The sequence below is a fragment of the Fulmarus glacialis genome, unplaced genomic scaffold, assembly GCF_000690835.1.
Source record: "Fulmarus glacialis isolate BGI_N327 unplaced genomic scaffold, ASM69083v1 scaffold35239, whole genome shotgun sequence".
Lineage (NCBI taxonomy): Eukaryota > Metazoa > Chordata > Aves > Procellariiformes > Procellariidae > Fulmarus > Fulmarus glacialis.
Genome location: NW_009234514.1, coordinates 1957 through 19995, shown reverse-complemented (window position 1 = coordinate 19995; position 18039 = coordinate 1957). Strand labels below are relative to the sequence as shown.

General features: G+C 37.9%; 1 protein-coding gene across 1 annotated transcript; it reads right to left on the bottom strand.

Annotated features, from left to right (window-relative positions):
• Window positions 1–3939: 3939 nt before the first annotated feature.
• Window positions 3940–14413, bottom strand: PTGR2 (prostaglandin reductase 2). Its single transcript, XM_009585669.1, has 9 exons — window positions 14349–14413; window positions 12785–12903; window positions 11268–11459; window positions 10244–10414; window positions 9019–9228; window positions 8081–8202; window positions 6739–6826; window positions 5964–6003; window positions 3940–4737 (listed from the first exon to the last, which is right to left on the bottom strand). Exons 1-9 carry the CDS (start codon window positions 14383–14385, stop codon window positions 4673–4675), a joined length of 1044 nt encoding a protein of 347 aa, XP_009583964.1. The 5' UTR covers window positions 14386–14413; the 3' UTR covers window positions 3940–4672.
• Between the last annotated feature and the right edge of the window lie 3626 nt (window positions 14414–18039).

The following is an 18039-nucleotide window of genomic DNA, read 5'->3' as shown; positions in this document are numbered from 1 at the left end:
CTTGACTCATTTCTGCTTCTTTCTGTGCTTTTCCTAAAGAGTTCCCAGTTGTGTATCACAAACTATTTTCTTGGTTTGGAGCTTATTCCAGCTGCTGTTACCCTTTCTTATTGCAGGATATGGCATCTGCCTGTGATCTTCTTCTATCCCCTAGCAGTCTATTTATGGATTGTATAAACATTTCCCACTGTGAAGAGAACCCAGTAAAGAGAAAGGCTGTGTAGCAATAGAGGAGAGCAATGTTACAAACAACAGGACTAAGTAATCCTGCATCTGCTTCTTCCACGATCAATGCATTAAAATATAGAATAAAGAGATGAAGCTATTTGAAAGGCTTCGCTCTCTCCACTTCTGTAACAAAAGCTACTATAAACTGCTGTAAGACATCTTTATGTCTGGGCTGGCAAGCTCTTTCATGGTATTGCTGACATTTTCCATGAAATCCTGACACTAAACTACACGGCCTAGCACTAAACCACCAATAGATGCTCCTATGAAAACGAGCATGTTTTTCTGATTATCAAGGAAGAAGCCAAGAAAAAGGAGGACAAGAAACATGATGGACTACAAAAAAATTAAGGAAAAGGGGGGGAAAATGGAGGGTAAGAAAGCAGAAGGGAGTAAAATGAAATATAGGACAGCCAATAGCAACTGTTCAAGGTGCAAAGGGAGGAGGGATGGAAATGGGAGCGCATAAAACTGCCAAATACAAACAAGCAGAAGATTGGCTCAAAGGAAAAAAAAAAAAAGTCTCTCTGGCCAAGGCTGTTTGTTTTACTACCCTTTGAAACAAGAAATGCTTATTTATAAAGATTGTATAGCTGAACTTCTAGTGCCTTATTGTGGTCACACAACTCCTACTCTGAATTCATGCTTGCCCTTGCTTAAGATCTTATAAACTATCTCTCACCATCTCTGTAAGGTAAAGCTTCGTGGGACAAATGCTGGTGCTTCTGCAGCCAGTGACTATCTACTACCTCCATAGCGTTCTGGATTTTTGTTACAGTTATTTATCACCCTTTGTTAAAAGAGACCTCTCCTATAGTGCAAAATATATGACTGCTGAAGAGTCATACTATTACAATAATTAAGAAATTAAGACAAGGTGAAAAAAAGATGTATTAATATTTTTTACAACTCTGAGCACTTGGTTTAAAGCATTTCCTCCCTTTGATCAAAGAATCCTGGCTTATTCTTAAGAGGTAACATAAGCCAGGATTCACAAGAAATGCTTCTGTGAGAATCCTAAACATTGGGGGTACCAGGATGAGGTTTGCTTTGACTGTCCCCATCTTTTTTTTTTTCTTTTTTCCCTAAAGCCATTTGACTAATGCTGATAGAGCCTATATTGCCCTCCATAACTTACCTAACTACAGGAATGCTGCTGCAATCAGGCTGCCTTTATTACAGTAAAGAATCAGTATCTCAGCATGATCTCACTCTGGATCACCTCTCACATGATCACCTCTTAATAGGCTTACGACTTGTGTGGATTACTAAGCAATTGCTGTAAAAATAATAGTGCTGGGAATTTTATAATTTTATCATATTTTGTTTCAGTTGTGAAAAATAACTTCCTAGAAGACTGTCATTCCTGGAAGGTGTGTCAACTCACAGTGCCAGAGATAAGCTCACTCTGGAGTAGCTCTTCAGCAAACATTGTTCAAAAGTACAAAATTTGTACTTTGGACAAAAAAATGTAACTCTGGAAACATAAATACATCAGACTGAGGCCTTCACCTATAACATATGAAAGAAAAACAACATTTTAACACCTTTTCAGTAGTGGTTATTGTTGTGATTGCTTTCTTACGTTCACAAAACACAAACCACAGTTCATAGTTGAAGTCTCTTTTGAAATATACAGGTATTTAATTAGCTTGCTTTGGATACTACCCTATGATATCCTTGCTTCCAAGTAGGCTGGAATTAAAACAGAAGAAATAAAAGGCATTTTTCTCAAAACAGGCTGTTGAAACAAAATTGATAGAATGGAGGAAGCCAAATATAGGGAAATACAAGTTATAGGACGTTGAAACATGCGTAGGAAGAGGTTAGTCTTCAAGGGTGGAAGAAAATACGAAAACGCCATGGTGACACCATGCCTGGAAAAGCGCCTATTTGTGTACAATTAGACAGACATACAAAAAAATCCCAAATTCAATGGAGGACTTTCTGTTCCTAATTAAAGCCAATAGTATTTCAACACAGCAGCAACAGCAATACCAACACTCTCATTTGTAAAAATACTCTTGCACCAATAACAATTTTCAGGAGCAGAAGCAATGGAGCCTCAGGTTAAGATCAGCTTTGCTGCGGGGGTGCGGAGTGTTAATGGTTGGTCCTGTACGCAGAGCAGGCTGTTTTCTTTTGCATTTAGATATTTGCTTTCCGAATGAACTGTAAGGATGAAGACGTTTATTCCGAAAGATTAAGTGTGTTAAAGTGCATTAAGGTTATGCTGCCTGGCAGGAGTTGAATGCAGAATGCAGAATACTGCGTGCATTGGGTAACAAACGTACAGAGTGATGGTGATGCTGTTTCAGTCTGAATATTCGTATCAGGCATAGGCATGTGGGAGCACGTGGGAGGGAAGAAAGAAAGGGGGCAATGGATGCATCGGCACACTCATTAGAGCTGCTGTTTGCAAAGGTTGTATTCCCATCAGCTCCTTCCCCATTAAATCCAGCTGACATGACAGGAATCCAAGTCTAGAGACAGTGCTCAGGATCACTGCATTTCCTCCTGCCTCTCATTTAATATACATACAAATTATCAAGTCTTACAAGCCTGCATTGCTTAACTTTCACAAGTGAGTTACCATCTATAAACAGTCAATATGCAGGAATTAATAGAATGTCACTCACCTGTTGCTTTCTGTCTTCATTTGCCAACTATGACCATACTGATTTTAGCATATAAAAATTTTGGCTTCTATCCCGGTGTGACACTGTTATTAATGCTGCTTGAGTTAGTTATGCTGATGGTGGATTCACAATCTAGCTGAAAGTGAACCAGTCACTAGCTTTGTATTTGAAAAATGCACACTGGAAGATTTTAGACCATCTAATGCTGTACTGCAGGTGTCTTTCTCTTCCTCAAAGTTTATGGCATCCGTCACTGTACGCTTCCTTCTTTCAGGGCTAGCTTCAGCCCTAGGAAACGAAAGGACTGTTTTTCATATTGCTCACAACCATATCAGGCAATTTTGATACCCGTTGTCTTACTTTCCACAGCATGCAAAATGATTTATAATGCCAAATTTCTTGCATAGTGTTTCTTTCCTAGTCCTTGGATTCCATTTAGTTTGAGCCTAGGTAGTGAGTCACGCAGATCTAGATAATCCATTCTCTGGACAGCTCAGCTTACCCTGCTGTTTGGAAGCGCTTCTCTTAAAGGCAAACAAATTAAAACCAAAACCAATCGCCTGTAAATCAGAATGTGTCATGAACAATCCTATTCTCTAAATAAATATGTGTTAATGTCTCTAAATGTACATAGCATTGGAATTCTAAGGTCTTTAAGATATTATCTGTTCCCTTTTCTGTTCCTTGCTTTTGAAGACACAATCTCATCAGTCTCATTTAGCTTGGGGTTATGCTAGTCAAACTTGGAAACGGTGACTCATTTTTTTCAAGTTTCCCCATTGAGATGGTAAAAGAGCATTGTTAGACCAAAAATTCTGAGCAAAGATAAGTTGCTGAGGGAACAGAAGGTCGATTGTCTGCAAAGTTACCTTCTGTCATCAGGCAGCATGTTTTGAGATCCTTTGTCTGTCACCCTGGAGAGGTGTAAAAGCCAGAAAAACTAGTGAAATCGGGGAGATTATCATAAAAATAAGATACAGTAGATTTTAGAAAAGGAATTCTAAAAAGAAAACTTCACTTAAGTCTGGAATGCAAAGATTGAGAAGAGTAAATAAATGAACAGTTAAGCAGGAGGCTCACCCTACACCTGAACCTATCTCTGATAAAAGTCTCAGGCTGCATGCAGATGGAATTGTAAATGAATTAGGTTTCAAGTGCTCTGAAAATACGGGATATAATGATACAATACAGAGAAATGGACAAGACAGATCAGTGGAAATTTGTTCCAGATGGCAAAATGGAAATACCTTTATTATTAGAGACCTTGAATTTCAGAAATGGAACTTTTCATTGCAATTATCTGTAAAAATGAGAACAGTTACATTCTAAAATGATTAGCCAGATTGATTGGACTGTCAGGGTAAACATACATTAGTAAATTTAAAATTCCTAGAGAGTTCCTGGGCACTGAGACAAACTAGTATGGGAATGGTGCACATCTCCACTAGTAAATTCTTCTAGCGACCAAAAGTAGGTGGCTGTATACAAACTGCGTATTGAAAATGGTTCCTGGGATGTTCTAACTTCCAAACCATACCCATGAAATATTTGTAAGTGTGCTAGTTGGCAACTGCCAAAATCATATCAAAGAACATATTACTCATTTTTAGTATAAATGATTGCATTCCTGTTTCCAGTTCTATTTAGTTTATTAGCATAGGTTCTGCCTTAGCATCCCAGAATCTGTGGTTTCGGTACATACAGAACAATTTAATGGTTTATTTAAGAAAATGGAAATTAGTATAAGTAAAAACTTGCTCATGGTTAGAGATAGAATCCCATTATTTTTCCCGAAGCAATAACTTTTACTTAGAAACTGAGACGATCTGTTTTCCAATATTGCCTCCATTCATCATGGACTGGAAAGCGGCTTCAAGAGAAATAATGAAGTAAGTTAGTGCCAAGCAAAATGTGCCACGTAACTTTCAAAAAAGAAAAAAAATGGTAGAAGCAAATGTATTAAACAGCTCCCCAAATTGAGAAGGAAAAAAAAAGCTAGTCTGTAATAAACTGCTAAGGGCAGTAATAATTTAAAAAACTGATTTGTAAACAACTGTTTAGCCTTATACAAGTTAACAATTATATTTGCCACTTTTCTGATATGCCATACAAATACCAAACAGAAAGACAAGGCATGACTGGACACCCCACAAATGCTGTGGGTTTCACAAACCTTTGTGAAAGGAAAAGGTTTATAAATACTCCATGTAGTGCAATAAATGCCAGAAGCTGGTGCAAAATAATAAATCTTTGAGTAAACGAAGTATGAAATATGACTGCTATATTTGATCAAATTCCTTCAAAATATATATGTATACCAGTAAGTAGTAATGACTACAACAAATATAAATCTACAAGATTTGGCTATCACTTAATTCTACTGGTTTCCAATCTTGTGGGACTAAAGACTAAATGGACTAAATCATACTTTTCCCTTTCACTTGAAAGGGAAGCATTCTTACAGCACATCTTGAATCACCTGGCTCTCTAGCTTTGTCTCACTGGAGTCACAAGGCCCCCTTCATTTTTATATTTTCTTCGTTACAGATTTTTGAACAGGCTACAGGCTATTTTGTTCCTTTAAAAGAAATTATTTTTTACTTTGTTTAGCAATCTCTAATATGTTTTCCCCTTTCTTGTGTGTACTTTTCAATTTATTTTTTGTTAGCAAAACCAGTAACAAGCACTGTTAGAGACTGGGGTTTTTAAAGCATAAGTTCAAGGTTTCCAAAATACCATTTTCTTACACATAAGTTCTAAGAAATGGGCAGCACCTTAAATCCGTAAGATCAGGGTGACTACCATCAGCTGCTAAGGTAGCAGTTTAACAATTCATTCCCCCCCAATAGTAAAACAAAACAAAACAAAAAAATCTCAAAATTTATATTAAATAGTTTTTTTTAGCATAAAATAATCTTCTACAGAACTTTTTAATACCTTGTGAAAAAAAATATATTTTTATTATAACAGAAAAATCATGTTTTAGATAAAATACAAAAATCAGAATTGGCAAATGAAACAAAGGATGTAGTTAACCTCTACTGTCATTGTATTTAATCAGATTATTATTCTTAGAAAATGGTGTAAAAATCTTACCACCAATGTTTGCTAAGCCTTCTACCACGGTCTCTCTGACCTGTCAATGCAAAGAAGTCCTTTTAGCTTTCTTCAAACAAGATTAACATTTCTTAGAAACATGCCATGAAACTGCCACAGAAACTACCAAAATCTAAAGGATTCTCTTGCTACAATGGACAGTGCTCTGTTTGGGCCAGATTCTTTCATCAAGAGAGGAGTGAATACTTTCTGGTAAACCTGCAGGCAATTTAATGCTTCAATCAGAACTGGAACATCCCTGCCCCTGCCAAAATTTCACATCTCAGGATTTTCCCAGGAAAATTTACTGATCACCTGAAGAATCAAAAACTAATTTAGACAGACCTCACAGGGAAGGGATGGATAAAGCATCTACCCATCACAAAATAATAAATGGTGACTATAAAGCTTGAAACAAAATTTCAGACAAAACCCCCAAAAGCATTCAGGACACTAACTAATCAGGAATTTGAAAGTATTTTTGGAGGTCTGATCCCTTAAGTAAAAAAGCACTTGCACTCTATACTGAAAGAAATACAAACATCAGCAGCATGTAATTAGAAAAGTCTGTCATACTACAGTCACATCATCCTCAGCAGGCATCTACTAAAACAGTGCTACTTAATAAGCTTTCAAGTATACTTAAACATTCGTAAGAAAATCTGTTAATTCTGAGGCATGATAACAGAGCCAAGGACAAAGAAATCGGACTTCTTGTAGTCAGACCATGATCCGAGGAGGTAGTATCAGATAGATTAGACGTAAAAGTTCCCACCTTCAGTTTACCCTCTTGGATCCACTGACAGAGTTGTAATATACTAGCTTCTTGTTTGTCCATATAGTTCAACACTAAGAATCTTTCCCTGTGAAAGAAAAGAATGAGCCTTGATTTAAGAAAGATTGGTAAGCATATTTTGAAATCTTTACAAATCTTTTCAGGAAACAGCATTATTGAAACTGAAGGATTATGAGTACTAATTACAATGAGACAGCTCAGAGCTTTACCAGCTTTTTGAGACAGCTCCCTGCAGTGGGAGCTTGACAGTAACATAGGTCTTAGACAAGTAATTCTGTTCAAGCGTCAGAGAGAAGAGTAATAAAAATCAAGTAGTATCGCCAGAATAAGCAAATGTCCATAAAATGTGAGTGAATTCCTATTCTTTTTTTACTTTTTTTTGTGGTAGGGAGAATAATTAATGGACCTGCAAGTAGATGGCAAGTATAAATTAACTTTCAGGCTCCCCAAAACTTTGCATATCCTGCTGTCACAGCTGCCTATAGCAATCAAGAGAAACTGAAACAATCATCAAAAATAATAATTACTTGTAGCAATGTACTGACTAAGTTCTCCACTGCCTTCTACTACGCATGGTGTATTTTAGTATTTTTATCCATTTTTTAAAAGTGCAGACAACAGTAACAGGGACAAGAAAAGAATTTTCATTAGAAGAGGTCAATCCATTTGCACAGAAATCAAAAGTCTCCCCAACTTTCCGCAATGCGACGAATGAAAAATCTCCCAAGACTTTGCTCCTAATCTCTGCCTTAGCTCCACCTGAATCCTCACAGGAGATTCAGCAATTCCCAGAATCATAACAAAAATCAGTGTTTTACCTGTATATGTGTGTCACACCTACAGTCCCATTATCTAATAAACCCTCAAATACTAAAAATGTAATTTCAAGACAATCACTGCATCAGCTGCATCCTTACTTTAAAAATATTTGATCTTCTCTCTGCCTGAACTACTATGCTTGCAGAGAAGGCGCTCTGCAAAACATCTGAGAACAGAACCATGGCAACACCTTTCCTCGTACTGAAGAATCTGTCAGAGACTCCAGGACTAAATCAAGCAACCACAAACAAAGCATAACAACAGACAACTATATTAGCATGTAACAATATCCTTTCCCATTTGTCATGCTGATACAGACAAATGTAACAGAAAGGATTTACTGATGTTGTGATTATAGTTTCCTGTTTTAGCATGGCAAAGTTCTGTTCCGATTACACGTGCCTACTGCGGATCTACAGATCACCTTCTGAACATCAGAGTCACAACATCACGTGCGCAATCTACCTGGAACCTGGTCACAAGTTCTGAAGGAGAAATGTACCTTGTGATATTCCTTTCTTTCTGTATTTTTTCTATGTCAGGAGGCAGCGGAGGAGGATAAGGCACATCTTTGTTATACTGAGAAATCTGTCCACACAGGATGATATGGCTGTTCTGATTCATCTGTTTGGGACAGCACAAAGTGAGAAAAATTACATTCCTTGGTCTCAGAAACTAAATTTTCCAGAGATGCAATAGATTATATTGCAAAATTTTCACATGGGTATCCTTATTTATTGCCACACTTCCTAGAAAAGAGTGGGAGAATTGCAGACAGTCCCATTCAACCTATGACGACATTCAAATAGATAAATGCAGGGCAATAAAGGAAAAATAAATGCTATACAGCCTATGTGTAATTTCAAAAGGCATTAAATACAAGGAATATAAGAAATCGTTATCTTACTGTGTGCCCTTTTTGTCAGGAGGAGAGGAGTAATAGGACGAAGAAGTTGGATACAGCTGTTGGATACAGCTGTGATTTATTGCTCCCAGAGATGGCGTTGCCACCAAAGCCTCCCTGCCATCAGACAGAGTAGTTTCACATTAACAGTGAGAGAGCTGGTCAAGAGTCTTTATGGAGGTCCAGCAGAGCTGGTCTTTTGTGAAGCCAGAAAATCAAAGCTGACAAAACACAAGATTACCACACTGACAGACAAGGTTTTTAGAATATTACCAAGTCTCCTGGCCAACAAAGTGAAAGACAAGAAGCAGAAATTGTGTTTCTATTACTATACCACCAGCCTAGTCAAAATGAGAGACACTGATTTCAAATACCTATTTTCTCCTCAGGACCAGGATCAGCACCTGGATTAGATCAATGAAGTGGAAAGCCTGCTCTACTGTATTGCAGGCTGGTCCCCGGTACGAATTAATTCAAAGCTGGGCACACAGACATTGGAGAACGACTAGAATAAACCCGACAGCTGGTATAATCACCTGACTTATCACTGTATCACTGATGTCTCCACCAACATTGTCAAAGTAAACATCCACACCGCCCGGGCAGAGTTCACGTAGCTGCTCTGCCACATTCCCCTTCTTGTAATTGATAGCAGCATCAAACCCCATTTCTTGGACCAAAATCGAGCACTTCTCATCTGTGCCAGCAATCCCCACCACTCTAGAGCAGCCCTCCAGATGGCCAATCTGCAGGAGCACAGTTAAAAAACAAACAAACAAACAATAAAGAGAAGTTAGATCATTCATCTGCATAAAGGTACCACTGGGAGGAAGGGGGCCTGAGGGGTGTTACAGTTATCCCCCATCCCACTAAACCCCAGGCAGCAAAGTTCAGCACATGCTCCCATCTCATGTGACACAACTGCCTCTTGTCATTCTCTCCTCACACATAGCGAAGGGGCAGGTACAACTGAAATCTGCCATCTTTCCAAACTCACTGACTGCAGGAGGTTTAGTCTGTGGAGTCACCAATGACTGGCAGTACTGGAGAGCCAAATATAGTATAAAATCACCATCTGCCAAGTACCGTAACATAGCTAATAAAAAGCCAAAAAGATTGGACAATAATTGATTTAAATACATTCTTCAACAGATTTGCTTATGCATTGTTTCTTCATAGCTCCTCTTTATCAGTAAGTCTTAAGCTTGCTTAATATCTATTGTGTTTGTGTGTATGTGTGTATATATGTGTGTGTGTGTGTATATTTGTAGATATGCACATACACACACACAAACACACCACAAGATGTTCTGCAAAGCTGAGGAGAACAGGGCTGTAAATTGCAAAACACAAAGGATGTCATGGAACACAACAAGAAGAAGGGTTTACTACATTTTTTACTGACTATTTTCTAATATAGAAAAAAATGAAAGTCACCAGTCAACTCAAAGACTGTGTTCAAATGGCAGAATACTATATAAATATATAGGAAATACATGTGTTTATACCATCTACTTTATTTAGGCTAGTGACAAGTAATCGCCCTGGGCCACTTTCTCCTATCCCAGTTTCATGAAACTGAAGTTTCACACCTAAAATCTTTCTCGGTGAGAGCATGAGCCATATCTGTGAAACTGGCCCTTCCCATGGAGTTATACCTGCTCACATTTACAATGATTTTATCTGTACGTTTACTAACCAGCATGTTTCAGAAGATAAACTTTGTAACAGAGAATGCTTGTATGTCCTAAGCCTACCTACCTGGCCAGCCAAAGAGCCGCAGGCACCGGCTGCTCCGCTCACCACCATTGTCTGATTTGCACCCACACTCACGTGTCCTTTCTCCTTTATACCTAACAGGGCCGTCAGTCCTGTGATGCCAGCTGCACCGAGAAAGTAGGAAAGGCGTCCATTCACAAGTTGTGGAACAAGCTACAAAACAGGAACATGTGGTGGTGTTCATTCCTTTTTAAGGTGAGGTTTTGCTGTTTGCTGTTTGATTGTCTGAGGATAGAAGATTAACTTAGGATATTTACCAGGCAAGGTACAACTGGTAGGGACAAGCTAGCTACAAGCTAGGTCTACCTTAATAACAAATGTATACAAAATGAAACAAAGATTATACTTTCCACAGTTTTAGAAAAAAAGTTTTTAAACAAAGTCACTTGCAAGAACTTTGGAAGTGTCAAAAAGCAGTTGGGAGATAAGAAGTTTCCAGCAATGGTGAACTATCCTTATGTTAGCATAAAGGGTAAAATAGCACTGTTTTATCAAATATTGCAATTGCAGATGCGTGGCAAAGGGTCCTAAAGGAAGAAGCTTATTGGAAATTGTACATTCTTAAACTACAATAATTTTCTGTGTTACGTGAGGATGATGAACACAATATACCTAATGTTAGTGAAATAAATGGAATTAAATATATCTAAAGACTTACAAGTCTTATGACTATATTCTCATGGATCAGGAGTTCTAACTAGAATTAGGACAATTAACAGAATTAATTAACAGAAGCAGCTTCAGAGAAATTTATTAAAAATCAAAACAAATGAAATAATACTGGCACGTCTCTGACCAAAAAAAGCATTCACATTTTTCTTTATTAAGAAAAGAGAGAAATTGATACAGATTTTGCCACCTGTGAGTTGATCTGCCTTTTGAGAACTAGTTACTTCAATAACGTTGGCTTGTTTTTGACTAAGAAATAGTATCATTAGCCACTATTTAAAAAAAAAAAGTTTAGGAAAAGGAAATAGTGACAATCTGGGCTTTGCATTTGCGTTACCTTTTGTAGCAAGCTTCCATCTAGAATGGCCACTGTCTGCCAGGGCCAATTGAAGGATGTAACAAAGTCTCCTTTAGCAAGGTTACCGTGCTTGCTCTCCTCCACAACCCCGATGCCCCCACCGTCAGCAACTTCAGACAGCTGCCAGGGCAGGAGGTAATCTGAGCCCGTATCCTCATTCATTCGGCAGCGCTGAAAGACAAGGCTTTAATGAAAGGCTGTGGTGGAACACATGGTTTGTTTATGAGTTCAGGAGGATGAGATATGTTTAAAACTTCAAACACAAAGGGCTACTCAAAAATCTTCTCAATAAGCCCCAAATATTCATCATCTTTTCTTAGATCCCTCTCTCCCCTCTGTTTGCTCAGTACAAAAGGACCATTCTGATCTCCTCCAGCAGCGTTACCAAAACCAACATCTTCTATAGACGCTGCCTCAAAGTCAGCCATGCAACCAAAGACGACTGCCTTGGATCTGACGAGAATTCTATAAATGCCGTTCCTTAACTGGATTAATCATATGAAATGTAGGATTGAAAAAAACACCCACAAGTCATTTAGTCCGTGCCTATGCACTGAAGAACAGTCAAATACATTTAGACCATCCCTGACAGAGATCTGTTTAATGAAACATCTTTAAATTTGAAAGTCTTTCCTTTATATCTCCCCCTGCAGCCTGAGTGAGTACTTCCGGATTCTTAAACTTTTCCTTAATTCCCAAGCTAAACCTACTTTCCTGAAATTAAGACTGTTCCTTTTCTACTATCTCCATCTATGCAGGGAACAAATGATCAAAATTCTCTTTATAGCAAACTTTTACATACTAGCAGACTGGGTCTGTCAGGTTCTCCTCATACCTTCACTTCTATTTCAACCCACAACTCTCCCAACCACATAATTTCTACAGTTTTGCAGAATTAGATGTAAGTGCTGGTTATGGCTTCATTCACTAATCCTCTCTCTGTTTCCATTGTTGATAAAGTATTGACACATTTTTGTCCTGCCGTCACCCACTTAAGGGGAACATCTGACTTTCACTTGTAAACAAAACTCATAATAGCTAAGTAACATTTAACTTGAATCATTTACGTGTTTTGTCTAGAAACTTTTGGCCTGATCATGTCCCTCTCTTGCTTCATCATGCAATATTCTTCCTCCTCTACCCACACTCCCCTAAATTGAAAAATACCTCCTTCCATGGCAAAAAAAAAAAAGTTAAAAAATGTATATAAAAAAGGCAAAGTTCAGAAAAAGCAGATACAAACAATTCTGTAACGGTGTACCAGAGCTCACAGTCTCTTCCTGGTCTTATAAAGTCATATTCCTATACATATCACAGGCACATTAATGCCAAATTCCTTCCCAATATAACTCCATCAAAATAAACAGAATTACTAAGTTATACTAGAGATACATTTGTCCTATAATTGGTAACTTTGGTGTTAAACATCATGACAGGTACAGAGATGAAGATATTTTAAAAACAAATTCTGGCTTAGCTCTCAGTCCATCACCTACCATGTAAGGGTCCACAGAGAGATAAAGGGTTCTAACACGCACTTGTCCTGCTTGGATCGTATCTGCTATTGTACTTTGTTCCAGTCGGAAGTTTTCAGCCACTGGCACTCCATTCTTACCTAGAATTATTTTAAAATCAAACAAATAAATCAATCAATATAGAGCTTTCCTTAATCAATATAGGAAGGCCTTTTTTAAGGTAGTCCTTTTTAAAATAAGTTAGCCTGTATCTTTATTGAGGTATAAAACTACTGACAACTTTCAGATTTTGTATCACAGACTACAACTTAAATGGGTACACTGCCACCACCCAAACTGAAGACCTGCTGATCTGTCAGCTTATACTTACCTGGGCCAGTACCAGGCACTTGCACTGACTGACAGTTTCCACGCTGTTTGCTACACGTAATTTTTATGAACAATTAGGGCAAATTAAAAAAAAAAAGGGGGGGGTTGTTCCCATTCTCAAAAAATGGTTCTATATACCCTGTGTGCTGAAAAGCCCCTAACTTTCAAAACAAAGACATGCACTGGGACTTCTCTCACATAACAAAACCATTGTGCACTATTTTGCCAGTAGCAAATGACCATAAATTTTAACCAGGTAACTTTTAAACTCTCACATTTCATTCTCTTTTGACTCAGTGAGATTGGAGGAACACAGACCATTGCCACTGCGCATGCACATGCTGCAAGAGCATCCCCTCGCAGCCACAGACAGACCTCATTAAATTAAAACTTCCCAGAAACACCTACAAAACATATGCCAAAAGCCCCAGAACTGGAGGCTTCATGCTCAGGTTGGTACCACATGCAGCAGATCAATCAGACTGGTAACTGGAACCACGGGCACCAAAAGGAGAGAGCCAGATACCCATGCGTGTTTTAAGTCAGAGTGACTGGGTGACTACAGCAGGCTACTGCTGTAACATTTGATGTGCATTAGAAAAGACTTATTTGCAGGTCACACAATAGCTCTTACCTCTTAGGACTATTTTGGCATTGAGCACATACAATACCACCCCCCCCAAACTTAATGCACACATGTGGGTCTTCTGCCACACACAATTTATAGACTCACTATTCAAAAAATTGTGCTGACATCCGTAACAAGGCAAATGTGTAAGCAAGGAAGTAAACAGATCCTCAAAAGTGTAAACTTAAAAAACACTTTGAAGCATGGGAGGAAGAAGAGATTTAATATTTACTAAAAGGAAACAAAAATGGACAGTAACAAAATACTTTTAGTCATCTCTTAAAGTGCAAAGAGAACAAATGTCAGAACTAAAAAGCAATGCTTGCTAATCTTTCTTCACTTTGAGTCCCTACACTTAGGGTTTTCTCATATATTATGCATTAACCCTTTTTTTCCTCACCCAAGAGTTTACAAATCTGTATATACAGACTAAATAAATACACTTCACAATAAAATTTATTTATTGCTGCATGCAATATTAAGATACATAAATGTCAATATCTTAAATTAGTATCTGTTTCTCACCATTCTGGAGCATTAGGCAACCATAACAAACATATTGCTCCTTTATTGGACAGAAATACATACCAGGGCGTGAATTCAGCACTACTCTCTGTATAATCATCCCTGCTTTTGCAGCAATTTTGCACCGGATTCCTACAAAGGAAAACATTGTTTGAAGGACTGAAACATAAATTTTCTTGAAAAAGAATATGGGGCAAAGTACTTAGTAATTTGGAAACTGGGGATGAAATATGGGCCTCACCAACTTCAGCATCCATGCCCACGAATCACATAAAATAACCTCAAATGTAAAATAAACAAACGTGCGAATAAAGACTTTCCCTGTTTACCTTGTTAAAGCCATAATTTTATACAACGTCACAGTAACACCTTCTGGAAAGACCGAGAATTATAATGTACTGTGCTCCTTGGAGGATCATGACCACCCTCTAACAGGCTGTAGGAGACGTGTTTGGTTTGCTTGCCCTTGCTGACTGAGAACACTCTGTTCCCACCTGAAAGACACCGAGGCAGCTCTGCATGCGTAAGTCAGGTGCAACTCAATAAAAGGTATGTACGCACGCCAGTAATAGCTGTAGGCAGGTATATGATAAAAAGAGATTGTTGTGTAAGGTGTTTCACATGAAACAGCAAGTCTTTCTATCAGCAGTGCATTTTCTCCTAAGAAATGGTCCGGCCCAGAGATGAGAAAGAATTAGATCACTGTTTGATCTGTTTTACTGAAAAATTCCTCCTTGAATTTCAACAGTTTAAAAGAGAACTGTTAATTTATGTTCTTGCAATGGTGAGATGCCGAAGTAATTAACAGGGAATGAACCTGATTTAACAGGAGAAAAATCATGATCTCATATGCTTTCAAAGATAATATAAAACAAAAATGTTCTTACTACTATTCTCAGCTGAATGCCATAAATAACCAACCTCCACAAGAACCAAGGACATTAAGGAATGAAACATGATGGCTGATGTCTTTGTCATAATCTTTATTCTGCTGACAAGAACTGCAAATTGGAGTGAAGCTAAACAGCTGAGCCTAGAGAGAGTACCTCATCACCACTTCTCCAACATCTGTATTCTTTGAACCTTGCAAAACACAGAATCTTCTGTTTGTACTGTTATAGTGCTTACATTACAGCACGCACAGACCAACAAGAACTACAGCTTGGAGTGCTGAAAAACATAACAAAAAAAAAAAGATTATCAGGAGAAAATGGGCATATCCCTGGCCTTTCCTTCTCCTCTAAAAGCCACAACTGACTCAAACCAAAAATACCTTGTTCACAAACCAGATAAAGGTTTAACATTTGATTGTGTTTGCACTTGAAAAGCTCCTTATTAGGCGAAAATTACTCAAGACTTAGTTTCTTTTCAGTATTTCAACACCTAAGGGTGTTACAAGAAAAACTAAAAGAAATGGATCTCAAATGTGTCTTTACAGCATCACATCAGTGAAAAATAAGTGACCTGCACAGTTCTTTGGACAGAACAATGTAGAACATCAGTCTACAACAAAAGGAAAAAACACCCCACACTTTGATGAAGTTACTTGTTACTGTTTAAAAACAAAAAATGAGCATTGAAAATACAGGAGTTAACAGTTAAAGAGAGAAATAAAAATCCCTATTTATACTCACACAGCTGATGCAATCTCTGGAATAAATATACTCATGTAAAACCCCAACAGGAAGGATGGCCCAAGATAACTTTTGGGTAGCAGCATACTCTGCTACAGACTTCCTGTGTGATTTTGGGCACGCCACTTCATACTTCTTTTATAAAATATTTTTCAGAACAAAATTCCAAATTCCTCTTCAAAACTTTGAAGTGGGCAGATCTATACTCATAATGGCCTCTTCTGTCTTTAAAATGCATGAAAATGTCAAATTGCGTATTTTAACTTTATATTCTCTGTCAGTCCTAAGTGCACTTGAGTATAAATGTTTGAATTTTGAATTATTGAATACCTGAATCCTTTTACACTAGCTTGGCTGATAACATTTGCATAACAAAATTACACTCAAGTGGTACAGTTGCTATTCCCAGAGCAATTGTCTCAGCATCGGAGAATTCTGCTAATTCAACGAGTATTTTATAAACTGTCAGATGTGCCCAGCACAATTTAAAAGGACAACCATACTCTAGTAAACAATTTCCACACATACAGAACTTGGCTTAAGTTTACAACCACTAATGAAACTGCTCTGTGCAGCAATAATGAGTTAAGAATGCAGTGAATACAAATCAACAGTGATCTGACAGCTCACATGAAATCCGGGCAAATCATTCCTCTATTTACTATCCATATTCAGTCCAAACCTATCCACGGTGCTAAGGGTTTGATCCACTGTTTATAAACCTACAGAGTAGGCAGAATTGCTGTACAGCTCACGCCTTACAGAAAGGCCCACTGCCAAAACTGCTGACTCAATTTTTGTTATCTTGACACTGAATACCTGTATTATGCAAACACAAAAACCTAACCTGAACAAGGAGATTATGAAAAGCATTTTTATGGTGCCTAACACATACTTGAAATACCTGCTTTGTATTACAGTACAGAGAAAAAATGCAGTTTTAAAAAAAAAAAAGCTGAAGATATTAACATATTAAAAGAAAGGAAAAGCAATACAGAGTGGCATAGAAAGATGAGAGTGGAAAAAGTACACAAGGTAAATTTAGATTACTACTTTGAATGTCTGACGTGCTGAGGGAACAAAAACGCTACTGATTTCCCAGGTCACTTTCACAGCTTTTGGTTGAGAAGCTTCTGTACTAATTCAATCTAAAGATCTTCCAAATACTGTGAGTGGGTGGACAGAAAGCGAGGCTGGCAACTGAATTGTCACTCATTCCTGACAGCTGTCACAGTCAAACACAACACTGGAGACAGACATTTACTTCTAAATGTGACTGCACTTACTCCACAGTGGAAGTCAGTAATGCCATTATACATGCAAATCTTCACACTAATATCGTAACATATTAAAAAACAATCAAACTTTCCTCACATTATAAACATTACGAAAGTGAGTGAAGAAAATAAGTAGACGCACCATCCTTTAGCACCGTAAAGTGAGGAAAGCTTTTGGAGAAAGAGAACAGATTTTTTAAAAGCAAAATAAAGTGGATTTGTATCGTATACATAATCCTTTTCAATATACGTGTAATGCCCATGTGAAGCACACTTGATTCCTTATTTTTTTAAAAGACCAGCAGGAAGCAACGTGCACTACCATTTTAGCTTTTCAAAACAAAAATAATCTGAGTTGGTGTTACTTTTTAAATCAAATGGAGTAAAATTAATTGCAAGTTTTAACATCATCATACTATGCCAAGATCACCTTACCCACCCTAAGAGTACAACAGGAGCATTAAGCAGCACAACAGCAGTACCATCAGGGGAGTCTCAGATTATATATATTTTAGGCCAGTTTTATTCTTATCTCCTTCTCCCCTTGTCTTTCTTTTCCCATTTTTGCAGAGACACAGGACAACTCCTTTTAAAAATGTTAAATAAACTCCTGAGCACTAAAATATGCCAGTTTATTTGTCCTGGGCTTGGTTCCTAGAACTTCCAATGCCTGAGATTGCCCACAAGACCCTGTTTTCAGCTGCGTATGCTTTTGCTAAAATGATTCACCTACTTCCAAGTTGTTAGAGCCCACGCCAGGTGCAGTCTAGTAAAAAAAAGGAAGAGCAGGTAGTTTACCCCTCCTTTATCAGGCCCAGGCAGCATAGAGGATGAAGGCAGTCA

Coding starts and splice junctions, on each gene's coding strand:
- PTGR2 (XM_009585669.1), bottom strand. CDS start 14,385: ATGATTATACAGAGAGTAGTGCTGAATTCACGCCCTG. Junction 11,460..12,784: donor TCTCTGTGGACCCTTACATG/GTAGGTGATGGA, acceptor CTTGTCTTTCAG/CGCTGCCGAATGAATGAGGA. Junction 10,415..11,267: donor ATGGAAGCTTGCTACAAAAG/GTAACGCAAATG, acceptor CCTGTTTTGTAG/CTTGTTCCACAACTTGTGAA.